We start from the raw sequence: 26,992 nt of genomic DNA on the forward strand, positions 1-26,992 counted from the left end.
GCTGTGCAGGTAAAAGCTGATGGTAGTTCAAACCCAGCCGAGAGTCTTGAACATCATCCAAAAATCTGCAGACATAAAAGAGAAAACTGGCTGTTCATCTGTACCTTCCCAAAATAACTCGTATGAAAGTTATAAATGTAGGAATAAAAACCATTGTCATGCTAAAAGCTGAGTTCAGGTGTTTCTATGTTGGTGGTGGAACCAGCTGTAAACACCTGAAACCCTAACTTTGCATGTTTTTGAGGAAAGAAACACAGCTGCTGAAACTTTGTCTAATTATATTTTTGTTTGTACAGTTTCTTTTAATTACAGCTGTAGTTTTTTCAGCTTTGACCTGTTTTGGTCCCCTCCACCTTTTTAAGAAAAATGAAGCTGCTGATTTTGTCCATCGACCACTCGGTTCGGGACGTTTAACATGATTTTATCAGCATCCATTCTCTACAGCTCTTTTCCCCATTTAGAGTTTAAACCCAAGCGTCAGTACCGTGCAGCCCATCAGGAAGTGAGGTTGATAAAAGTTTAATTTTGCAGCCCAGAAATACAAAAAAAACTCTCATAAAAGACTCCACGTAGTTTGATGATAAAGGTCATGGAGTTATTAGATGCATTTTGAACACATTAGTGTGATGTTATTGTCAGAGAAGCACCGCCTTCAAGTTTAAAACGAGAGTTGAGTCTTGGTACAAGATGCCATGAACCGTGACGTGCCTTGTCACAACACTTTAGCGAGGATGCTAATTTCTCTCACAACTGCTTTTTATCAGAAAAGCATAAAATTCAGCCTGCATGGCTTTTTTTTTTTTTGGGCCGTTTTGAGAGCTGCATGAAAGACCTGCAAACACAATATGAGGTGATTCTGCAAACTAGCAAGCAGCCACAGAGTTTAGCATCCATTTGAAGTTGTTTTGTGGTCAACTTTACACATTTGATTAGCATTCACCTGCTTTTATTCGAAGGTGGACACTGTGGCTTCCTGAAGGGAATGTTTGGCTCCTTAGATAGATAGATAGATAGATAGATAGATAGATAGATAGATATATAGATAGATAGATAGATAGATAGATAGATAGATAGATAGATAGATAGATAGATAGATAGATAGATAGATAGATAGATAGATAGATAGATAGATAGATAGATAGATAGATCGATCGATCGATCGATAGATACTTTATTGATCCCGAGGGAAATTCAAGATAGCTAAATGCTATCAAATGCACAATGCTAACGATGAGTCTGCAGCATGTTTCTGCAGAAAAACAGCAGCCGTCTGAGTCTGACAGCAGGTTGCTACGGGGGGCAAAGAGTGAACATAAAAGGTAAAATGGCGAAAGTGTTGCAAAAATGAAAACCCAAGGAGCTAAACTCCCTGCAAAGATCTCTTCAGGGCTAAATTGATGACTTTAGAGACATTCCAACCAGCAAACCGTTTCATATCATCACATTTCTACCACAGTGCTATCCATCTAATGAAGACAGTATCACTTTACTGTCTTTTAATTATCTGATCTTGTCAGAAGCTTTTAACATGATGAACCCAGTGTTGAATCTCTGTGTTTTATATTCGACGCGGAGCGACGACAGATTTGATATTGGAGAGACGGAGCGAGTTTGCCTGGGAAAAACTGCTCCGTCCTCGACAGCAGGATGTCAGCTCTGCACACATCACAGGACGCTAATATCTTCCCAGAGCAAACACAAATCTTCTGCCGACTGGCAGGTGACTGGCACGGTCCGTCTGTGCGTGTGTTGATCAAAGAGACATTTTTTTGTCCACACGTGCATTTTCTCTCTCTCTCTATTTCTCTCTCTCTCTCTCTCTGCGACTGTTCCTCTGTGTATTTTATTTTGGCAGCATGTGCACCGATAGTGTTTGTGTGCATGTGGGAGTGCTTTTGGATCATCCTTTTAGACCAGCAAGGAAAAGAGCGGTAGTTTGGCTGAGGCTTTATCCCCCTCTCTCTTAAAACACAAGGAAAAAAGCAGCGTGGAGGAAGGGAGCAGATGAAAATAGCTCAGTAGGCAATCGCTGACTCACAAGGCAACGCTAGGAGTCAGAAAGGCATCCATTCCTGCACACATCAAATCAACTCGCTTGTTGTGTAACTCCCTCAGTATCCGTAAATCAAGCTTTTCTCAGAGTTCCCGGCGTCGTCTAGTATGACTTTTGTGCACATGTCCCCTCGGTGGCTGCATTAAAAAAAGAGAGGGCGGTGACATCACAGGTGCCATTTATCATGCTTTGACAGCGCTGCCTGGAGGCTTTTCAGGCCGGGGCGGCAGTCTAAAGGCAGTCCGGATGGGAGCTAGCAGGGCCAGCTAACTACCCGGCTCATTCATCATGTCACTCAAACAGCGTGAGGATGTCAAAGCTCATGATTCTTTTAAATACTGTGAAACGGAAAAAAAGAAGCAAGAACCAGACTCGCATGTAAATGAGAGTCATGATTATCATATTAGCCGCCGTGCATGTCAGTGGTTACTCATGCACCTGTAGGGGAGCGCTCCACAACAATGTTGTGTAGTTGATGCAAAACGCAGACGGCTAATAAAACACACCAGCAAGAAGAAAAGCATACCTTACATTTACACATCTTGGTGTGAATGATGTTATCCCCCGATAGACATCTTGCACTGGTGATGTAATTTAGAGTGAGTACATGCACATAAGGGAGCTCGCTTGTGGAGCTGCAGAATTTACATCCTGTGTCTTGCACTGACTAAAACACACATTGAACTGGTTGCCCGTGTAGGTTCTGAGTCCTCCAGGTCATGGTTAATTTCGGAGCTTGATCCAAAGGCAGCTGGACTTGGTTGAGGATCTTGAGGACATTTCCCCTCTCCTCCAAAAGAGGTTTCTTCCGTTCTAACTAACTGGTGGACGGCAGCTGATGAGGTGAAAACATCTTCACCATCTTTAACCAACCCAGCTGCATTTGGATCGAGCTTCCGACACAGCAGAACCGACTCTGTGTCGCTTCGAAGCTGGACACTCAAAGTTAGTTTTTTGGTTGCATCGGGCAGAAAAAACTTGCTGCACACTTTACCTACGCAGATGTAAGTTTCTTATTTTTCCCCTTAAACGCAACAGCATGAAATACCAACCCACACATGTGAAGTGCAGGATAGATTTACCCCCATAAAAAGCACAAAGAAACACTGAAGCATCTGAGCCCCCGAGAGACACTAAATCTGAGAATACACTCAAAGATAAGTGCTCTACACAAAAAAAGACCTGTGAGAGAAGAAGGCTTGGTTTTAATATTTTTGGTACAGCCGTGCCAGACTGCATTTGCAACTCGGAGAATGTATCTGTGCCCCCCGGGTCCGATATTCCTCAACTCAATATCCTCATAACTTGGCACCTTTAGCAGAACTTTACAAGGTTTTATGTGGTCACCATTTTTTTCCAAGGATAGTTTTTGTCACTAAATCGGCATGTTGAAATAACCTCAGGCTTAAGACCAACTGATGTTGGGGCGGATGAGTCGGTTGCATTTCAACCAGAAGGTTGGGGGTTCGATCCCCAACTCCTGCAGCAACACATCTGATGAGTCCTTGGCCAAGACACTTAATCCCAAGTTGCTCCTGCTGCTTTGTGAACTCAGACTTTCTTTATTGTTATTCAAACTTGAAATGTCGTTGCGTAACTCGTAGTGCAGGATAAAACCCGCAGCAGCGATGTGTGAAATTCTTATACAGATAAATACGTCCCTATACAAGTCCATTTATCATGTTGCACGCCTTCCAACCTGCAGCTTCAGTTTTCCTTACACTTCCTTATATGGACATTTGCATTCAGAGAACATGTCTGCATTAACTGAAACTATCTTAACCATAGAAACTTAATTTGTAGTTTGCAGGTTTTTACAGTAAATAATGCGTGAACCGATGTCAGTTCTTCTTCAGTGAAGAAAGGACCCTTTCTTTAACGCTGTAATTTTTCCTCCCACTGTGAGTTACTGTGCGTCACCTCAGCCGACTCTCTGATATCTCAACTTTATCAAGGTCTCCAGTTATCCTTCCCCGCTCTCTGCTTTTCATTGGCTCTTCTGTTTTTTTCTGTGCTTTCATGAAAAGGAATCACAAAGCCTTAAGTTAAGGGTGAACTCGTAAGTGAGTCACTCAAACTGCTTGCAGCCTTGAACCTCTGCCGTGGTCGTGCACCTCTAAAGTTTTTGATTTGTGCTCCATCTGCTTACACTTCTACACTTTCAATTGGTTGAATACAGTTCTGTTTGTAGACGGACGAGGAACATTTACTCGAGTTAGAAAAACCTGGTGAAGAGCATTTTGCACAGTATGTGAGCTGATGTTTTGTATATTTTTTTAGGGCAGAGTCACGTGACGACATGAAAGCAGAAGAAAAAGAAGTTGAATGAAAAAATTGCGGAAAAACTGACTTATTGCAATAAATGCAAGTTATTCATCGTCTACTGTTTCAGAGTCAGTTAATTTCTACTTTAAAACTAAAATGTTTCATTTTCATTTCAATGCTTTGATTTCTGCTCCAAATATTCAATCAAACCACAAACTAGTTCATCAGATGTGATCACTCTGTCATTATAAAATCCCAGCGTTAACAGCATATTCACAGTAAAGAGCAGGTCAGTGAACTATGACGGCAAAAAAACTGATAATCCTTCATTAATCGTAATCAAGGTCAAATGTTGGTTAAATCGTGACCTTGATTTGAGATCATGTAGCCCAGCCCTCATATTTCCAAACATGATCAAAACTTGGTAAAAGTAGGAAGAACGAAACTCACTCGGAGTGATAACTGATGACTGTTCCGACATGAAAAGTGATAAACAAAAAAAGTGGAAACTCACTGAGTCATCTCTAAATTTCTCATGGCGTACCTCTGTCCCTCAGTCTCCTCCTGTTCCCACTTTGCTTTTGAATATTTTACACGCCGTGTGCCAGAAATCCGACTGCTCTCAGCTGAATTCTGCTTTGTTCTTTCTGAGTTTGTTGCCAGAACGCTGCTTACTCGATGTTTTTAGCTCCGCTGCAGAAACACCGACAGTCCGACCCCTGTTCCAGTTCTGAAATGCTGTTATTTATTTTGGATGGTACACTTAATTGAGTGGAAGCTATTTCAGGGATTTAATAATTAATAAGTGAACCTCTGTCTGTGTGCTTTCAGGTTGATGCTCTGAGTGATGCAGTCTCTGTTCGGCGGAGGGGAGCTGGGGCTGCTGGGAGGAGGCAGCGACGGCGGCGGCCTGAAGGAGGATGGCTGCGGCAGTGTGGCGTGGCACTCCTCCACGCTGCCCGCTGACGACGTCTACTCGGCCTCACACTTTGCCCTCATCACGGCCTATCAGGACATCAAGACGCGGCTGGCCTGCCTGGAGCGGGAAAACACCAGCATCAAGAGGAAACTCAAGATCTATGAGATCAAGGTGAATCGGTTTAATAAAATATTCTGAATTCTTTGTTTTGTCCTTGTTGGTGTCGGACAAAAGTTCTGCAGCACCAAGAAGGATAAGGCGAGTTTGTTTATTTGATTTATTGGAGGTCTTTAGAGAAGGTGCGATCCACTCACCGGGAGTGTTTTCCATTTTTATGGAGGCTGTGCGGCTGTACACAGAGATAAAAGGGAAGAAAGGCGGCAGATGGCTTTGATCCTGGACCAGCGGGGGAATATACTCAAGACGTGGGAAATCTTGTTTAAGTTTGAGACCTCAGCTAACCCCTCACCAGAGCAAACACGTCCGACTGAACCTTTAAAGTAACCATGGATCCCATTTACAGCCCGTATTAACATCCAATCTGTGGTGACGGAATAATGAGGCGAGGTCACAGACGTTTCCAATTTTTCAAAAAAGACCTGTCTTCAGTCTCGGTTTTTTCCTGCTTTTCAAATCGCACCCTGGTAGGATAATTATGAGCTTGTAGATTTATCAACAAACATGGAGTGTCCCAGGTGATGAGCAGCCAAGCTGTCGAATGGACTCTGCTTCTTTTTACTGCAAGAAAAGAAAAGTCTGCAGATGATTGGTCTTGTTTTATTATAAGAGAGTAAAAGAAAGGGATAAATGTTTACATCTATAAGACGTCGGGTCATGATAGTTTAGATTTTATTCAACAGATCCAATTGAAAACCTTGTTCAGTGTTGAAACGATCCCTCAGAGTATCAGTCGCTTGGCTGAAAGTCACTGATACCGTAAACATCTCTGCATCTCCAGGCCGTTCTTGGTTGGATAAGAAAACAGGTGAAGCAGAAATCCACCCTCCGAGCAGTGTAGCTGGGCCAACAGGCTGATATACCGGGGGGATTGAGCGTAAAGGAATAGTGTGGGTGGACAGAAAATGAGCAACAAAAAATAAATAAATAATAAAAAAGTGGAATTAAATGGGCGGAAGGACTGAGGAGAAAAGCTCGGAGCAGGGAGGAGAAATGAGCCAGTAAAAGGAGATAATGATGTAAAGAGCCGCAGAGAGATGAATTGCGGAAATTAAGAACAAAAGAAAGATTTTTTACTATAATTAGTTTTTGGGTGTTCTAGTTATTCTACGAATCGTATGGTGGAGAAGCAGAAATGTCCCCTCATTGTTTCGTCGCCTGGTTTCGACGTCGGGTAGATGAGAGAATAAAAATGGAATTGACTTGGAGTAAGTCATCAAAGAGAAGGAAGACACACACGGGAATATGCAACTTGTTGCTTCATTCTGGTTTTACATGAGAAACTACTGAAGCTTTGAATCTTTGTGGGTTTCTGAGGCTCAGATATGGCCGACGTCATGTTGGAAATGAACTCTCCAAATACCTTTTTACATCGACCTATCAACCGGGACACAGGCAAAGAGGCGGGCTTAGAAGCCTCCTGACAAACAGCAACAATGTGTCGACCTGTCAATCATATCAATCACACATCGGATTGGGTGATGAATGAAGCCAACCTGATGCAGCGATTACTGCCGCCTCACAGTGAGGAAGTTCCTGGTTTGAATCCCCGTGTGACAGGAGCCTCTCTGTGCGGAGTTCGCGTGTTCTTCCCGTGCACTCTCGGGTTCGAGCTCGTTAGGTTAATCTATGACTCTAAGTCACCCGTAGGTGTCAGCCTTGTGATTGACTGACGACCAGTCCAGGGTGTAGCCCCGCCTCTCGCCCAATGACAGCTAGATATGTAGAGACAATGGATGGATGTATGGACATGCAGCTCAACCCTGTTGGGGGGGTAGAGAGTCAAACCGCCAACTACTGGCGTTTCATGTTTACTGCAGCTCTACTCTGTGAACATTCATGCAGACAAAACACCAAAGTGCAGAGATTTGAGCTGCTGCTAAGAACTTAACTTTGTCTTAAAAGTTTGTCGTCTGTGCAGGAATCCTTTCAGCAGCTGGAAGTGGAAGCTACAGGCTGCCACATCGCTGTCGACTGTTTGTTCAGGACCGAATCCCAGAGAGACAGGTGTTGATTTTTCAGAGAGCAGCTGGGGATGTTGGTTATTTGGGGTTTGAATTGTCTCACCTGTGCATCTGTAAATAGAGCATGTGCCTTTTTTTAGTTTAAAGTAAATCAGTCAATATTGACTCCTGAAATCCCTGCGTGGAGAGACCTCCTGCCACGCTGCTAAAGCCTGGATTATTATTATTTTCTCTGGTTATTAAATTTTTTTTTTTTTGCAGAGTTGTTAGTGTTGCCGCAGGCTTTCTCCAGAAACAAGAAGCCCGAGTACAGCAGCTGTAATGATGCAGATGGAAGTGCTCGCTGCTGCTTTGAACACGAGTTGAAGTGAGGTTGTTCTCCGGTTTAGAGTTCCTGATGCTCCGCCGAGTGAGAATTTCTCGTGGCCCCTAGAGGGCTCGCCCATGTTGAGAACATTTACTGTTAAAGTGAGCAGAGTGAGGTGTTCTGCTAAATGGAAAAGGGTTGTTTGCTCCTCAAATAGACATTGCATCAGCTGCAACGACTTCAAACAGAAGAAAAAAAAACGCTGCTTACGAGAGGCACTCTAAATGTAAATGTGTTCATTTAGCTTAAACCACACGCGCTTATATAACTTGTCTTGGTTGTTGTCTATCACACGATGCTGTTTTTCCAAACAACGATTTAACACGAGAACGTCACAAATGACTTCCCACAAAGCTGCAGAGCTCATAGAGACAAATATACAGAATATTTAATACACAACCCGTCGTATCTGCACCATCGTCTCTGCAAATAATGAAAGTCTCTCTGCACATTTGAAGGGTTGTATGTTGAGCTGTTGCATCACAGTTTCAGCTCCGTCAATGTTTTTTTTTATGATACATATCTGTGAATATGTTTTCTCCGACGTCGGGCAATAAGATGCAGATATTCTTCCTCTTATTTGTAATTTTGGCGTCCAGAGATGTGTATGCACTTGATCGCTATATTCTGTATGCAATACTGCGTCGATCCTCAAAAACACGGTTGTACGGTTTGAAGTTGTTCCTACGATTTTAGATGTTACAGTGATTGTTGTAAATAGATTTTGTAATTTCTAAATTTTCCGGATTAATCACGTTTTTTCGTCATCTTGTCATCATCGTCTTCTCCTGCTTCTTCGTGCACAAAAAAAAGGAAATGTTTTTTTAATTTTTAATTATTTTATATGCACGCTTCTTCCTAATCAGGGGCGTGTCCGAAAGGTTTGCATGGAGCCCCCTTATGACTGGCTTTTGGCCTTGTCAGAGGCAGAAGTTTCCCATTAAATATTTGTGTTGTGTTGTAACAGGCGTAGTTTTCTCATCATGTTTCTTTTGCACTTTAAATGGAAAATCAAAATGTTGCACAACGATTTCATAAGACAGGATCGTAGGAAAGCTCTGTCTGAGTCGCTTGTGTAGTTACACGATTCATATCGCCTGTCCTTTGCTAAAATACAGACATAAGTCATATTTTTCCTTTGAAAGATTTTCTGCTTTTTCCCCCAAATGATAAAAAAAAAAAAAAAAAAAAGGCAAGTTTTGACAAGGTCGAGGTCGAGTGCTGAAATGTTGCACTCACTTTGAGAAAACAATCGTCTCCGATCTTTTTTGGCTTTAAAAAAAAAAGAAACAAAACTGAAAAGAACATTTTCAACACAGAGTGTTTGTCGTTGGCCGGGGTTTTTGTGGAGCAGTATGATGGACAGATGGACAAACAAAGTTACAGATTGATGGACAAACAGTCTCATCACATTTCATTGTGGGGGCTGAAATTAGAAAGTACAATCACAGAGACTTGCCAAGCAAACTCACAGATTAGTTTAGGAGAAAAATCTAGTTCATGAAGAGAGAGAGAGGGGGAAACTTGAGTAAAAAACACACAGTAATATCTGGGCCAAACAGAAGCTGCAGATGCATCTTTAATGATCTCCGAGTGAAAAAAATTGCACAATACAGCCGCACAAAGCTGCACGAGCAGACAGACAAACACAATTATTAATAAGAAAAAGTGTTTATTCACTTTTTTTCTTGTTCTCTGAACTTGTTCTCAACAACTTCTCCTGATCGCTGTGTCTAATTTTTTAATGCCGTTTGCTTCTTTTTGTCGCTGCAGTTCCCGATGATCAGCGAGTTCGGGGACAACACTAACTCGTACTGCTCCTTCGAGAGCAAAGAGACGGCGCTGCTGCACTCAGAAAATGGAAACCTGCAGCAGAGGGTCAACGTCCTGACCCACGAGGTAAGACGGGACTAAAGGAGACGGGAAAAGAGGAGGAGGAGGAGGAGGAGGAGGAAAATGCAAGATAAGAGAGAAAAAAAACCGCTCTGGTATAAATTCAATTTCACTTTTCAAAACACATCAAAAGATCTTCAGTGCTGTAATTCTGCAGAAATCCCTCCCTGGATGTGCATTTATTGAATAACTGCTGAATGTAGGCCAACCCTGGTGGTGATACACTGAAAGACATCCAGAACTAATTAAGCTCTAAAGCTGCTGCCCAAGCAAAATGACAGAGATTGGGTGTTTTTTAAGAAACCGTCCGGCGAGCAGTGTGACATGGGATTTTCACGCTGCTGTTCTATTTCTGCGAGGCGGCGGCGTAATTGGGGCCGAACCTGGCTGACGACTGAGCTGAAAATATGAAGTAGACGTGTCATTTTTTTCCCCAACACATCCTACTGTGTATGATGGGATAACACTTTTTTTTTTTTACACATTAGGCATGATTTAAAGCTAAAAACAAGACACACAAATTAAACTTGAGTCCTTGAGTGCGACTCCTCTGTCTTCTCTGACTGTGGGAGCCAAAAGGGGTCCGAAATGGGAAAGAGAAACAACTGATGCACGACATAAAGAGGTAAGATTGTACAGAGCATGAAAAAAGCTGGGCAGTGAGAAAAATGTAAAAAAAAAAGAAAAGAAAGGAAATATTTATAGGAGCAGCAGGAACGTTCAGAACACACAAGGTCAGACAGCTCTGACACGGGGCGTTCAGACTGATGAAATCTAACACGGCTCACTGAGCATGCTCTGTTGGGACATGACTTCCCACACCACACACACACACACACACACACACACATACACGCACACCTTTTCCTCATCCCTTTTGGTGAAACTGAGACTTGTGCTCATCAGAAGAAGTAAAGCAAGATAACAGATGGCAAAAAAAAAAACCCGGTGCAAACTGTTTTCTGATGAAAACGTTAATCATCTCCTCGGATACTGTGCGGCTAACAAGGCTAAGGCTACGAACTGAGCATGTGTGCCGACCTCTTCTGGAAACATAACCAGAGGCACAGCTTGTCAACAGGCTAGCCCACTTGGGGATCCAAACCAGAAAAGGGGGGGGGGGGGGGGGCGCTGAGAGCTCACAAACTTAAACCAAAGCAGCGGCACAAAACGTTCAGATTGTGCGATGACAGTTGGAAACCCCGTTTGACAGCACTCAGTCTGGCCGCAGCGTCGCATGCATTATTGATGTGAAAACTAAAAGTTTGTCGATTTCCGTCTATATGACAGATAAGGAAGAAGAGGAAGCCATTTTAAAACATTAAAGGAGCAGTAAGTAGCCAGCTCTGCATGGCTCTGTAAAGCTTTCTGCCTTCTAACCTCTCTCCATGTTTCAAAAGCATCTCCAACATTGATCCTAGTTTAAACAGGTTTCTGCTGCTGGAGCTTATTAGAAACATGCAGAGGCTTTTTTTTTTCATTATAAAGACTAAAATGACTCTGCAAAAACCAGACAATCTGTCTCACTAAATAAGCAAGCCCACTTACAGTATAATGTCCAAGGTGAAAGATGGAAACAATGACAGCCGGAGCAGTTTGAGCATTGTTTTTTTTTGTTTTTTTTTGGTTTTCTGCATGCACCTATTTTCAGCAATCACAATCTGGAGAAAAAGCTGCTCCCCTCAGTCACGAAGCTGTTGACAAGCAGTCCTCACCTTGGTACCACTTTCCTTCAAGCATATGTTACCATAGTCACACTGAATAGGCCTCAGTGCTGCACACACAGCTCTGATACTCTCTTTTGTCCTCGCCGGCTCGCTGTTTATCTCACTCTCTTGCAGCTGCTCCCACTCTCATTCTCGGCCTTATCAGCAGTGGCCGTATTCTCTAAGAAGAAAAAAATGAGTTTCTGCATTTCTGCGTCCTCGTCTGCCCCCTAAAACCTCCTCATTTCACTCGATGTTGTGCGTGTCGCCGCTCTTGGATCTGTCGTATAATCTGTGATCATTGCATCCAGGGACATTCGCCGCCTTCTTACGCCTCACTGTGAGGGGAATAAATGAGCGAGAGATCAAGAATTCATAGTGTCGAAGATGACTTTTGAAACATGATTTATCCATTTGACGTAACGAGGGAGGCTTTGTCATGTTCATGCTGAGGTGTCAGGAATTTGGCGACCTAAATTTTGCTTGGTTACGTAACGCCTTCTTAAGAGATATTTGATGAGTGTCTCTCTGAAAGTTTGCGTTCTTTTCCTTCCTCTCTTATTGAGGAAGTTTGAAAACAGGAAAAAAGAAGGGGTAGGGGGGGAATAAATATACGTCAGACTTTTAAAAAGATTGTGTTTCTGGCTTCAGCTCCAGAAGAGGAAGGAGCGAGAGGAGCAGCTGGAGGATGTGATCCAGGCCTACGAGAAGATTCACATGGAGAAGAGCAACCTCCAGAGGGATCTGGACAAGATGGTCAGAGACGTGATTCACTTCATTGCACCGTACATTCAGTTTTTTTTTTCTTCTATAGTAGCTCTACACACACGGCATATGGTTCATGTATAATGAATATTTATAGCTTCACATTCTGCTGACAGAGGCGGAATATGAAATGTAAATCTCCTGAAGGTCACATGAAAAAGGTGATAAATGTGACAGAGGATTTCGTTCAAGTTCCCAAACCAACATCGAAGGTTCGTCAAACCCTGGGCAGATGTTGTGAAGGGTTGGTTAAGGAGCCACTGTTCAGGTTTTGTACAAATAAGTCCACCCGTCCATTTTCTTCTGCTTATCCAAGGTCGAGTCACAGTGGTAGCAAGACTTCCCTCTCACCATCAACGTCTTCCTGCTCCTCCCCGGGTGGGGGGGGGGATTTAATACATAATCCTTCCAACAAGCCCTGGGTCTACTCCAGAGTGTCCAAAGGGAGGCGTCCTCCAGGAGGCATTATAATCAGATTCTTTAGTAAGCAGGGAAAACTGTAACGTAGAATAAAGGACCCAAATGCAGACTGTGACAGCAGAGGAAAAATCAATCAATCGAAAAAACAATTCCACAACAAAACACTGACGTTGAAATTTTGTAGTCAAAGTTTGAAACCAGAAATGCAGACCAGTGGACCTACTACTACTACTACTCCAAGGTCCAGGCAGGAAATCAAGTGTGTGAAAAACAGACGAGGGCAGGAGGAAAAAAAGAAGCAAAAGGTCTGAAAGGAGTCTGAAATGCTTGGCTGAGGCAACGAGATAAACTGGCCCAGAAAGAAAGAACAAACTAGACTGAAGCTGCATCCCAAATATCCCACTTGGCTCTACCCTTCAGTTGTATGTGCTTCCATTGAAGGAAGTATGTTCGGTCTCTTTTTGGTAAATTAAAGAGAGAGATGAGTAACAAGACATAAAACAGAAACCGGGCTCCCGATGTACTGAAAACCAAATCGTATTGCTTCACAATCACACTGCTGTACCATAGCGCTCTTCACAGCAGTTTTGAGGGATGTATCAATAAATCTTTCATTCTTTCTTAAGTATTTGCAAAAACCAGTTTATAAGGTCAAATATTCTGTAAAATATCCTTCTCCATGTTCCTCTAACACTAAGATGTCTTTAGTCTGTCTACAAACCCTCCAATGATGAGAAAAGTCTGAAAAGTTTTCAGAAAGTGTGTACTCAAACAGGCCGTTTTGAGATTTTCCCTTCATGACATCACAAAGGGCAGTAGCCCCTCCCCCAGGTGGGTGACACTCCCACAGCTAGGTGTTTGTTCTGCCCTCTGAGTCTGCCTTCTCACCGTAAACAATAGGACATGGAGCCAGAAAAACCACAGAGGACACTCGAGCCCTTCCAGAGAGGGGGCGTGGTCAGCCACAGCTCATTTACATATTTAAAGCTACAGACACAGAAACAGCCTGTTCTGAGCAGGGCTGAAATAGACAACAAGATATCTCACAGACTTGGTGAAGAGGGGGAGAATATGTGACCTTTACATTAAGAGGCTGAATGCCTCTCTGTGTTGAAGAGATGTGATAACACTGTTATTGTAAGGAAGCATCATATTCACTTACCTGTTATTTCTTAACTTTCTAAACCTTAACATAAGGGAAATCCAAGGAGCCAAAGCTGCATTAAGCTCAGCGAGTGAGGTGACGCTTGAGCTTCTTTCATGCAGGCAGGAAGTCTCCTTCTTCTTACTGCTGGAAAAATAGCATCCTGTCAGGCTGCTGACATTTATACCCAACGCCGAAGTAAACATCAATCATTTTGACTTTGCACTGCTCATCTAATAGTTATTCACTTCTTAGATATTTTCAACTGTACATCCAAATAAAATCTACTTTTTTCCCTCTGAACCAAAATATAAACTAGAGTTTTTTTTACTAATCGATTTGTAAATAATTAATTCAGCAAATTCAGCTACTCCCCATCCTTTAGACCCCCCCAAAAGCTTTTTGCTTTGTCCTCTAACACATTTGTACATTTGTCTGAAACTGAGACAATCTCAATTCTTGAGCAAATCAAAGTCGATCCAAATCCAGGTAGAGGCTTCCAACTGAACAGATTGTCTGGCTGCTCTTCCACAGATCCCCTCTGTGATAATAAACCGTCTCATATGAGAGTGAAGTCCACTGAGCGGCTCATGCCGAGCAGAATCAGCAGTTTTCTGCAGTCGGAGTGATTAAGGGATAAGGTGCGCCAAAATGCCAGCTGCCAAAGAACTGATACAGAGGCAATGTCACCAGACGCTGAGGCTGTGATCAGTTACAGGGCTTCATTGTCCTGCTGGGTCTCATTTTCCTGTAACCTTCCAGCAGAGAAAATAGTTCCTCTTTATTTCCAGAAGGCTTACGACGACCACCACCACCACCATCGATTTGATAGAAACACCACTGGACAATCACACAAATCTGTCCACATTACGACACCAGCAAACTCCACCAAATGGCGTGTAAACCAACCCCCCTTTGGATGTAACCGAGGGATTCAAATAAAGCGTTTTAAATTGGTGTGTGTTTGCAGACGAGCCTGGTGGAGAAGCACGTGGAGCGGATCCTGGGCCTGGAGTCGGTTCTGAGGCAGAGGGACAGCTCGCTGCAGAAACTCAACATGCAGCTGCATAGCAAAGACATGCAGTACCTGCAGCTGCACGCCGGACCGGACGCACACAGTGAGTGATCAATGAGCAGTTTGACTATATACCAAGGTGAAACATTCTCATTTTGCAGCCAACACTTTCTGTTGCTGCCATTACTTTTTTATTTCCAGCTCAGCACTTCAGTCCGTTTCTGTCCAATGACTTTCTGTGCAAACAGAATTTCTCAATCAGTCATTCATGCATGCATCTATCAGTGTGTTCATCTTTACATCCATGCATCCTATGTACACCTCCTTTCTGCTGTAAGGCCACACATCTATCTGTTCATCCATCCATCCTATTCTCCATTCAAATCATCCACTTGTGTTACCTCTTATTCTGTAATCATCGCTCCTTTCTCCTCCACATCTCCGTCTTTAATCTAATCCAACAATCATTTTAACTGAGGTCAGGTTAACATCCAGCCTGTTGGAGAAAACCACCTCGGACATTTCGTCCCGAACTGCAGCCTTCAGTCGCAGTCCAACGGCAGAGAGCTGAAATCTACGAGTCGATTCTGGAGATTGAATTTGACTCCAAATCGTTGAGAGTGAAGCTGCTGTTGCTTCCATCTGTACTGCTGACTGATCTCTATTACGATTAGTGTGCAATACCAAATGTAAGAAAACCTGTCAGATGGTTTCACTCATTACTATGTAAATTAATTCATTATCCCGAATGTATTGAAGTTTCAAAGATGCTTCAAACGAGAGAGGCTTCTCCACTGATTTGTCTGCGTTTATGAGGAAACAACCTGAGAATTAAATCTTTAATCATTTTAGATGTTGGACTATTAAACAGAAAATGCAGATTTACAAGTCAACAGTTTTGGGGTCACTTCTCAAAACATAAACAACCTTCATCTTAAACACAAAAATAAACATATTTTGGATCATAAAGCCCATATAATAGTCCCAATAACCGTGAAGATTATTTTTAAATGTGAAGCAGGATAGAAGGCTACTTAACCGAAGGAAAAGTCAGTATGTGCTGAACTCTGCTCCCTATAATCACGTTGGTTGCTGATGGAAACACCGCCGCCGCAGCACTGAGGTTCACCTTGAAGAAGAGGAGGAGTCACGTCGCCTCAAACTCGCATGTTTAATAGGAAATGGTTGTAAAAGTTCTTCTTTTTCTTAATGTGAGCGAGCGTGAAGACGCTGAGTTTGTAAGCTCGTGTCGTTGATTAATAAGTGTTTGTGCATGTGAATGATTGTGAGAAAATGTCTCGTAGAGCAGACTGTGTGCAGACTGTGTGCACCTGTGACTTCACTGATGAGTGTACCGAGGAGGAGGAGGAGGAGGAGGCAGGAGGAGCCGAGATAGAAAAGATGCTCCTGCTGCGTCGTTACACTGTCTCCTGGCTCAAGGACAGTGTGTGTGTGTGTGTGTGTGTGTGTGTGTGTGTGTGTGTGTGTGTGTGTGTGTGTGTGTGTGTGTGTGTGTGTGTGTGTGTGTGTGTGTGTGTGTGTGTGTGTGTGTGTGAGCGGGGCTGAATCACTAACATGCCCACACAGGTACAAAATGAAAGATGTTGGCCTTGGAAGAAGTCTCTTTAATAGTCATCTTATTGTGCAACAGCCACGGACAAGAAAAACACAGCCAGGGCAATAATAGATTCAGTTCCTTTATATTCCCTCTTTTTTTTTTTGCTCTTTCAGTGCTGGATTGTCCGGCTATGACCCTGCAGAGTTCCCGTAGCCTGGATGCTCTCTCCGATCTGAAGCTGCAGCGGCTGGAGGCGGAGCTGGAGGGGGCGCGGCACGAGGCCCAGGGGGCGTGTCGGCGGGAGGAGGAGCTGAAGGGGGAATGTGAGAGGCTGAAGGAGGAGATGAGGATGCTGCAGAACAACCAGAGGGAACGGGTTAGTGTTTTCAGGGTCTCAATCCAAACCCAGTTTCACCCCATCGCATTGAAGAACGCCTGCAGGGTCACAACATTTAAAGCCCTCCAAAAACCTCTGAGCCACAATGAAACATCTAAAAGTGTGTTTAAAGCAAAGCATCATAGAACAGCAAAACCTGTATTAATATTTAAAACATATTTATATATATAGCATTGTGGTTATTGTTCTCAACAGAATAGAGCATCAACACATGAGCTAATATTTGTAATTTTAGCATGCAGAATGGGCAAACTGCTCCCTGGGAGGCTGGTGTGCACACGCTCACAGTGATGGTCATCCTATAAAGCATGTCAGAGATGATGGACTGTGCACAGGGGGGATATATTTCTGGCAGGTGGGACACAAATCCCTGACCTTGACAGTTTAGTCAAAGCTTCGGGCGATGCCGCGCTGTGCAGAGAGCAAAGATCATAACACACAGTCCGGCTCGACCAAGGACACAAGCAAGCGAGTGTCTGACTAATAACAGCAGATCTCTCTTTGGCTGATGCACTCACTCTAATACTTAAAGAAAACACTTTTGATGTTTTTTTTCCCAATAGTTGCAAATGCACATTGTTGAACGCTTTTTAGAAAGTCCACATATAAACAATAACACACATACAGTGTCTGAATCATAACGATCAGTGACCAGGACCAGGACCAGGAGTCGTCTCCTCCCTGTCGGTGTTAACTTCAAACATGTTGTCTCGATGGGTTTCTGCTGTCAGATTTTGTCCAATATCCCACCAGCACCTGCATGCTAATCTAATTTCACGCTCTACTTCTGCAGGAAATGACTTCTCCGTGCAAGCAGTGTGATGTGGAGTGGATAAAGAAGGTGGGAGACGAGCAGTAAGTGACCGCAGCCGATCTCTGGGCAGAGAGAGAGACGGGAGGGAGGGGAGGGTGGGTGCGATCGAAGAAGAGGAGAATCTGAGGGAGGTTTGTTCAGGAGAGGGAAGGGTTGCTCGCAGCTCATCTGTATCTTCATCCTCCTGCTGTGAAGCTCTCAGGCCGACCTCCAGAGGCCTCATTAAGAAAGCTCGACATCGCCGGCTAACTGGGATCAAACACAGGATTAATAAAGGAGTACTATTCTTTATGCTGCCTTTACTATATAGGAGCCGGGCTGTGCTGTATACACACTAGTATCCCGTGTCCACTGACGCCGGGTTTTATCGCCTGCGGTGCTGGAAACCTAATTTTCAGAGAGTTTCTCACGGCCGCTCATTGTTGCTAAGTTACTAAAGCTAATCTCCAGTTCCCTCGGGAATAACCATTAGTCCATTAAAAAAAAAAAAAAAAAAAAAAAAGCTCTGCATGCTCAATATTCGCTTTAATGCATGGAAATATCACAGAGAAAACATCTTACAGGTATGTGCCCTCGGTACACGCAGCAACATAAGCCATTTAAAGCAGTTTGAAAAGTCGGGTTGTGATAAAGGATTTAAATTGTGTCACGTTGGTTTAATCTCTGATGTGTTCGCGTGGAGACGGGTCTCTCGGTCCTGAGCGATGGTGAGAGGACGTTGGCTTCAGAGGGCAGGAAGCAGCAGGTCAGTGAGGCCTGGTTGTGGATCAGGCTTTGAAGGTCAGGAGAAGGACTTGGACCTTGGAGCAAGAGGACAGGGGTCACGTGGTCTCAGTGTGGGAGTGAGCGAGCGGCAGAGTTTTGGATGCACTACAGTTCATTTAGGGTTCAGTGTCTGTGAGGTTGGGCCTTTTTTTTAAGAGGGCAAGAATTGCAGATTCAAGTTTGCCTTGATGAATATGAACAGTAGGGGGCAGTGCTGGCACAGTGTACGAGGCCTTCCTGCTCATTTCCTCAAACCTGTGTATTCTGTGTATATTCTCAACTCTTTTTTTTTTTACTTCCTTCAAAAAAAAAATGATTATCCAGGCTGCTGTTTCCACTTATTCTTCAGCAGGTGATGGAAGCGTTTTTTAAGATAAGATAAAATATAACTTTATTGATCCTTAATGGGGAAATTCAGGCGTTGCTGCAGCAGCAGTACAGAATCAAAAAAAAGTCAAAAACTGAATAAAATAGTAACATAAATACAAAAGTAGAGGGGGATATATACACAGGACTAAACATAATGGGGATTTAATTTGTGCATAAAGCAAAGAAAACTTCTTCTTTTCATGCACTCCTCTGATACCGAAGAAGCATTGCATGTCTGCTTAGAAAGAAGGTAAAAAAAAACCACAGCAGGTTGGGCAGCTGACTCCCACACAGTGAAACCCCACAAGTGTTTCGATGGGAGCGAACTGAAAGTAAACAGAGCAGCAGAAGAAGACTAAGAAGAGCTCTTATTGAGCGAGCTAAGGTGACGATGCCTGCTGCTTTTTTCCAACCCTCGGTCACCTTTTGGTTTTACTCACCAATATCACCTCACTCCCACTGACAAAGAGTTGACTCTGTTTCCTGCTGCTTTTTCTTGTAATTGGCCTCATTTAGTGTAAACTGCACAAATTGATATGGAAGAATTTCAAGCAAATGTAGGCCAAAAAAAAAAGTATTTTTGAAGTTTTGTATCAGCTTTTTATCAAGAGTTCGAGCTGCCTCTCTTTCTGTCACCATGTCAGACGTTACTTCCCTTTTTCTCTGGCTTGTGAAGCATCCACTTGATTTCATCATGAAATAAAATTCATTGTTTTCCTCACGCAGTTCTTTTAACTGCATCGATTGTCCCCTCTTAAACTCGTGAACCCCCGAGAGCTGAACCGGTGTCTTCATGTGCAGGATCCAGGATCGTTATACGTCGGACGTAGAGCCATCACATTTCCAGAAGTTCAAACTCTCATTCGTTTCTGATAAAAATGAAACGACATGTTTAAATACAGAAGTCCTTTGTGTTGTTGTTTTGATTAGAAAATTATCATATCAATTATCACAAATTATCATTTGTTTGCACATTTTCTGAACACATGCATGGCTTTATGTAGTTATGACGTGTGCTTAGATACAAGACAGACGGACTCAGAATAAAGAAAAAAATCTTTTGTACTTTTAATATCGATCTTTGTAATAGTAAAGAAACATGTGGTATCGAGTTGTATAAATAATGTTGACGAGGCGAGATGAAGAGGGGAAGTGTTCAGAAACAGATCCTGCACTTTGAGCACTTAAAGCATATTACAGATAAACACAGAAGCCACAGTGTGTCTGAACTTCAGCTCGTTCCTCCAGACGGGGGCTGCTCGGACGTTTACTGAGGGTATGAACTGGAGTTTAATAAGAACCTTTTACAGTATGAGTCCACCCTTTACGTACCTTATCCTGCCGTAGACATTGCCAGATCTTCTTTTTTTTTTAAATCCAGAAAACCAAGTCTTTCAGTTTTGTCCCTGTGAAGTTCCCAGGAGGCGTTTTGCAGTTTTTTAAGTTTGAGGTTTCTTTTCTGTTTTTTCCCTATTTGAACACAAATGTTCAGAGAAGTTGTTGCATGTTCATAAAAAATGATCCGGCTGACGCTGAAGTCCTGATTGGTTCACCTGGACTCTGGTTTGTGCAAAGCAGCCGTCAGACTGAAGAACATTATCAGAAAAAAAAAAAAAAGCTGGTTATTTTTTTTCTACAGAATAAAAGTGACACTTTGCTTTTTCAGTTTTAACTGTTTCAAAAGGTTGTTTTTGTTATAATACTTATTTGAATGATGTCTTACACCACATATAAATCATCGACTTCCTCCACCAGACTTTTTCTAAATAGATGAAGGAAACAGAACTAGATTTCTCCCTCGTGTAGCTTTGCTGTGGTTGAACTTTTTTTTTTTTTCCAGTGTCAAGTAGTTTGAAAAGCCAAACTGTCAAAGCAGCTCCCCCAGCTTGTGTAAGACTTTTTTTTTTTTTTTTTACCACCCATCACATATTTCATGCCTACATTTGTACATTTGCCTCACTCATCACTATCGATGCGCAAACACGCTGCCCTCGCCGACCACAGGCCACACTGCTGCAGACGCTGGCAGAACAACAACGCCCTCACCTCCACGCTGCTGAGCCACTGACTAATCCTGTTCAGCTTTCAGAAAGTGAGAGCTGTTTCCAATAAATCACGACATCTTGATGCTAATCAGAAGTTGAATTCAAATTTCTTCATTTAATCCAACAATTATCAATGAAATCTTAAAAAAAAACAAAAAAAAAAAAAACAATTACGGCTTCTTAAACCTGCAGAATTAAGTTTCTTTTTTAAAGTTTATTTAAAGCAACTTTATGTGACTTTTTTATTTTTGTAATTTTTTTTAACCTTAACAGTCTCAAAAGTCGATTTAATAGCAAAATAACATTCGACACAGGGAATGGCAGCTTTCTCCTGTCCACAGTGCGGCTCGATCGCCCGCAGTCTGAGGTTCAGAGGAGGACAGTAACAGATGAAGCTACAACAATAAAAGAAAAGAGAATAAAACTGAAGCTGGTCAGTCGACTTGGTGATTCAGCATCTCCACCCTCTGCCTGTGAGATGCACATCGTTTCAGTCGTCACGATGGAAAGGAGAGACGGCACTTTGTGTGTTTTTTACGACGGAGCAGTCACACTGGTACGCCTTCATTTTATTTGCTTTGACAGATCGTTCATCCGAAGTTTGACGCAAGAGCAACAGGACTGGTTGAAGTGCTTGTAGATGTTTCACCTCTCCCCGGAGAGGACGAGTGGACGGAGTGAGAAATCCTCCAGAAAGTTCAGAACTGAAGATGACTTCAGGAGTCCAGCTGCCTTCGGATCAAGCTTTTGATTTATCACGACCTGGACCACAATCATTCAATCATTCGTTTGTTTGCAGCATGAATCAGAAATAAGTTTGTAACCAAACGTGATCATTAAATGTGTTCCTGTCTCAGACTTTCATTGAGAATCAGACCAGATGTCTTAAAGTACCCGGGTAGAAACTCTTCAAGCTGAATGTTTGCAGCTCTGCGTCGTGGTGGTGTGAGAACTGTTTGACACCTCTGAGTTCAGCTCAGTAGTCACGTGTGTTTTTCCAAAGTACAAACTGCAGAGTGTGAAAAGCCCCCAAAGTTTAACACCCACCCCACCCCCCCCCCCATCCCCCCTTTTACAAGAGGCCAGAAACAAGAAGAAGAAGTTCAGTTGGTTCATTTCTTTATGAACATCCTTTTTATCGTAAACTCGACCGCACAGTGACTGTAGCTTTGAGATCATTCAGAACCATGCTGGCCTCAGTGTTAGTTCCCTCTGAGGCCGCGTCTTTAATGGGACTGCAGGGGCGTGTCCAGACTGTGCTGGCTGGGTGCATGCTCACCTGATTCAATAATCTCTTTAATTAACCCTTTCTGTCTCCTTTCTAGCTCCTTTAAGGTAAACAAGAGAGAAGGGACATGAAGAAAAAAAGAAAAAGAAAAAAAAAGTCAACTTTTTAACATAGTTTGTTCAGTGCAGGTTCGGCCATTATGCATTTGTTGACCAATCAGATTTCAGGTGGGGGCCCATGCCACAGCACGAACAAAGAGGGGTGAGATCTCAGTGATGTGATCTGGGGTCAAACATCAACCCACTCTCTCTTTACTGTATCTCTCCCACACACACACACACACACACACACACACACACACACACACACACAGAGAGAAAGGCTTTTAGACAGAATATATTGTAACTGATCGATTTCCGTGTCACAAAGTAAATGCTGCACTGGCTTCATCACACCCCTCCTACACACCACAGTGTTAAGTCTTACTGTACCTGCACGCAGTTGCACACATCAAGCAACCAAATAGATACGTGCAACGCGACGCTGACAAAGTATTTTTAGGCCCAACGCAAACAAAGAGAAGTGATTTCACACACTTTAAGAAACAGTCGTGTTTCTGAGTTCACACATCTGCTCTAAGACGTAGCGCCGCGAGCGAGAGGTGTTACTGTACGTCCCGCGGCCTCTGACACAGATTGTCAAAAACACAATCACAAACCTGAAAAGTGAGACGGTGCGCGTGTGAAAAAGGAAGAGGTGCATGAATCTCAAAGTGTCACTTAATTCAGTTTAAGCTTTGAGAGAACGAACGCTCACACACACACACACACACACACACGATGCACCGGGGAATAGCGAGGGAACAAAGTGGATGCACGATGCTCCGACCAGTAAGTCACCTTATAACTCTTATCTTCCTTCTTGATGGTTCTGCAGGTTTTCACACAAAGCCACAGATAGTTATAGTGCCTCCATTTTTAGCACACATGTCCGTAAGTCTGTACCACAAAGAGGGATGTTGTATTTTTAAAAAGGTGGGGGATGTGAGGGGTTTGATACCCCCACTCTCTCTGAGTCAGAAAACACAAGGTGGGCCCGCTGCGACTGGCCGACCAACAGTGGAAGTTATGAGTCATTTTCAGCTTTTTTGGGTGATTCTTAAATTCCTTTAAATGGGGACTTTGTTAAATAACGTTGATCAGTGTGTGTTTTTAAAGTGCATGTTCAAGCGACACATCGTTGACGCTTTTCAGTGTGTGTGTGTGTGTGTGTGTGTGTGGAGGAGCAGGCTGAGGAGCCGTACACGATGAGTGTTCATCTTCATTAGGGAGCAGGCTGAGATGACTCAGTGGAGTTAGTGTGTGAGGCTGCTTGTTAACGTATTTGATATTATTAGTCAGTGTTTTATTGCTGTGCTGGGAGACTAAAAAGTCTGGCTCTTTAATTCTATTTATTTATTTTGGTGCTTGTAGTGTACCTTTAGATCTATTCCTCTTTGTCACAATAATAATAACTGTATTTGTACATCACATTCTTACGGCAAAGTTTGCAAAGTGCTTTCCATAAAAGCATCAATACAAACACGATTCTTGTGAAAATGACACGTTTGATTTTACAGTGTGTGAGAGAGAAACGAGTGTCGGTTAAGATATTACTGTGCAATCACGGAGAAAGATTTTGTTAGATTCGTTCTTGTTCCACATGCTGGGGGATTTATTTTGCAGAAGGAGCGTGCAGAAGACAACAAACACCGGGACAATATCTACAGTCAAATCAGACAGCAGAACAAAATATAAAACGATATAAAACATGGCAATAAAACCAGTCAAGACCTCAGACCAAAGCTGGAACTCCTTCCTAATCAGTGAAAGTGCAAAGTGGAGCCCGGAGGTGATTTTTAGAGTCTAAGGCGGGAAAGTTCACATGGGAGACATCATCCAGTCATTTACTATCATATGAGCGAGTACTGTAAGAAAGGTCCTCTTTAGGGAGGTTTCCTACTGTCATTGCAAACGTTGCACATCAGCCCTAAGGGGCCCCCCCTTTCACTGGCCTGGGGCCCCCGAGCAGTTGCCTGCCCTGCCTGTTGACAAACGGCGCCTCTGGGTGCGTTAATGTGCAGTGAAAGTGCAAACACAGCAACCGACGGGCGAATAGTTGTTTAAGATATTAATTGCAGCGAGGACAAATGAGACCTGGAGGCGTTTAGTTTTCCTCGCAGGAGCTCTCAAACGACGACCTGAGGGTGGAAGAGCTCCGGCTCGCTGTGACGACGGCCGCTTAAGCCTTAGCTCTCCTCCAAGCCTTGAAAGTCATTGAGCGTTCCCCCGTCGTCGACAGTAAAAGTCGAGGTATAAACGAAGAACAGAGAGAAGATGGTTCCCAGCGGAAACACTGCACACACTGTGGTGAAGTGGTTTGAGATCATGAAGTCGTCTGAAAGAAACGACGAGTCACGGTCGTCTTCTTCTTCTGCAAACGATGCAGCAGAAGCGTAGCTGCTTATCTGACGCCATCTGTTTCAGACACGTCGAGTTCAATCAACTAAAAGGAAACAAGATAGCTTTTTTTATCAGTAGATCGTGCAAAATCTTTATCATCTGCATTAGTGCAAAACAAATATTCAACTCGTGTACATGAAACAATAAAGTACACAAGACAGGTAACAAGAAATACAAATCATACGAATGCAGAAACAAGTAAAAGACGGTAAGAAAACACAAAAGGCTAAAAAAGATTTGAACGAATAATAAAAAGTAGATTAAAATACCGACGTGCACGAACGCATCCTGTGTACTTGCTGCAGCTCTCAAAGCTGCAAACGTGAAGTTTTGATTTCTGAAGCTAACCGAAGTCACAAGACGTTACTCACACTGGCACGATGAGCTGATTATCTTTTCAGCTTTCAGGTTTGTTTTGAAAGGTTTGCAGTCTCACCTAACTCGTCTAATCTCACACTGTCTGTGCAGGAATGACTACGTTTCAGATCAGCACTGAGGAGTTTATAAAAATTGGTTTGGCATTTAAGATAAGCTGCCTGTTATCAGATTTTTGAGGGTAGTTTGCAGTGTCTAACCATGAGGTGACATATCTCCGTCTGAATACAAAGCTCAGCAGTAACGCAGCCAACACTATCTGGATGTCTGACTTTAACCACGCACAGTAAAAACACCTCTTTTCATCCCACCTAAGCGAAAGAGAGATGTTGTGTTTTATCTCCTTTTAGAGGATGATTACATGACGATAAACCATGATGTGGGATCACAGCTGGTTGCCATGGCGAAAGGGCAGAAAAGCATGTAAACGGACCTCTCGTGCTTACGCTCTCTCGAAATAGAGCCGCTCTGTCAGTGCGGCCCCAGAGAGCGAGAGAGGGAGAGAGAGTCATGACACATCCTGCATGAGATGGTGTGATTTTATGCTCTTCAGTTATGCGCCGTGACATGCACTCTAAAAATAAAAAAAAGACCTCTCAATTAGTGGCTCTGATCCGCGAGGCAGCCGAGCTCATTCACTTAAAAAGAGGAGATGTAGATCAGTTGAGGCTGCACGTTAGCATCCCTCTCACATTGTTCTGTTTTGATAACACCGACATGTCTGCCTTTCTTCCTGCAGGGTGAACTTGGCTCTGGCCTACACGGAGCTAACGGAGGAGCTGGGACGCCTCCAGGCTCTGAGCTCCAAGCAGACGGAGATCCTGAGGAAGGCTTCCCAGGAGCAGGCCAGTCCAGGTTAGCGTCTGCGGAGCCATGTTTATAAAACGTACTATCCCTCAATGTATTCAGAACTCTTATTGTCTAAAGTCCCAGTGACGTCACATGCCAACTGTCCAATCAGAACACAGAGACTGAACTAACTGACGTTTCATATATTTATCATATCAACACAAATTCATAAATGAAATCCTTGTTTGTAAAGGGGTCGCGAGTTAGCTTGAAGCTAATGTGCATGTGCAGTCCCGTTGCAGCTGAACATGTGGTCATAAAACCTTAGTGATGTAATCAAGACCAAACTAACCGAGAAACACCCCGAGAGCAGAGTGCTCCAAGACCGAGACAAAACCAAGACCAAGAGATCGAGAGATTGAGGCTGAGTCAGGAGCAAGACGAGATAAATATCAGAGAAGAATCCTCATCTTGTGTGCAGCGGGCGTTTCACTCACTTAGACCACAACACCGGCAATAAAACTCAAACCCTTACCCGACACATGAAGTTAATCATTGTGATTGAAAGAGGCGTTTTACTTCTAATCACAGTGATGACGTGGAAACATAACCTGTCAGTAGTGGGCCTGATTTAAAATCCAGAGTTCATCCAGTTTGAGACCGAGACCAGTAAAAATGCTTTTTATTCCGAAGTGAGATATTCGAAAAGCAACACACTATGAGCTCCACGACACCAGAACACATCAGTGTAAAGAGTAATATATAACATACATCACACACACACACACACACACACACACACACACACACACACACACACACACAGACACACACACACACACACACACACACACACACACACACACACACTTTGAGGATATATTATCAAAGACAGCAGAATAAGTCTTAGAAAGCAGCTCACAGTTGATACACTCAGAGCACGTCTAGGTGAGACCCTCTGACTTCACCTCTGTTGAACAATTTACACAGATTATATGACACATAATCTAGATTAAACAATGTGCGTTTTATTTTATGGCTTTAGAAGAATAGCTTCCAATTGTAATTTTTTGTTGCACAAAAGTCAAAGAAAGGGACCAAAACGGATTAGATGTGGAGTAAAACTGTGAGTGAAACAGAAGCAACACCTTCTCTTCCTGCATGTGCACGCGCACACACACACACACACACACACACACACACACACACACACACACACACACACACACACACACACACACACACACGCACACAAACAAACACACACACACACACACACACAGCAGAACCTCCCCACTACATCTCAGAGCCTTCACAAACCATAAAGCCCCACATGCACTTCCTTTTTCTGGAGATGAAGCACCATGCTCAACGATTCAGTGAATAAACTGAGCCTCACTACGCAAACACAGAAAAGCGAATAGAAAAACCTTGTTGTGTCAAAATGTGACTTTAATGGCTCC

The 26,992-nt window shown here is 43.2% G+C and overlaps 1 protein-coding gene across 1 annotated transcript in view; it reads left to right on the plus strand.

Moving 5' to 3' along the window:
• tbkbp1 (TBK1 binding protein 1) overlaps nt 1-26,992 on the plus strand; it is a 58,198-nt gene that overhangs the window by 25,692 nt on the left and 5,514 nt on the right. The window contains exons 2-8 of the mRNA XM_079334019.1: nt 5,150-5,408; nt 9,519-9,644; nt 11,996-12,100; nt 14,644-14,791; nt 16,420-16,622; nt 17,437-17,498; nt 25,480-25,595. Coding sequence (XP_079190145.1) covers nt 5,166-5,408; nt 9,519-9,644; nt 11,996-12,100; nt 14,644-14,791; nt 16,420-16,622; nt 17,437-17,498; nt 25,480-25,595 — 1,003 coding nt within the window. The 5' untranslated portion in view covers nt 5,150-5,165. The remainder of the gene's footprint in view (nt 1-5,149; nt 5,409-9,518; nt 9,645-11,995; nt 12,101-14,643; nt 14,792-16,419; nt 16,623-17,436; nt 17,499-25,479; nt 25,596-26,992) is intronic.

Source organism: Symphodus melops, assembly GCF_947650265.1.
Source record: "Symphodus melops genome assembly, chromosome: 21".
Taxonomy (NCBI): domain Eukaryota; kingdom Metazoa; phylum Chordata; class Actinopteri; order Labriformes; family Labridae; genus Symphodus; species Symphodus melops.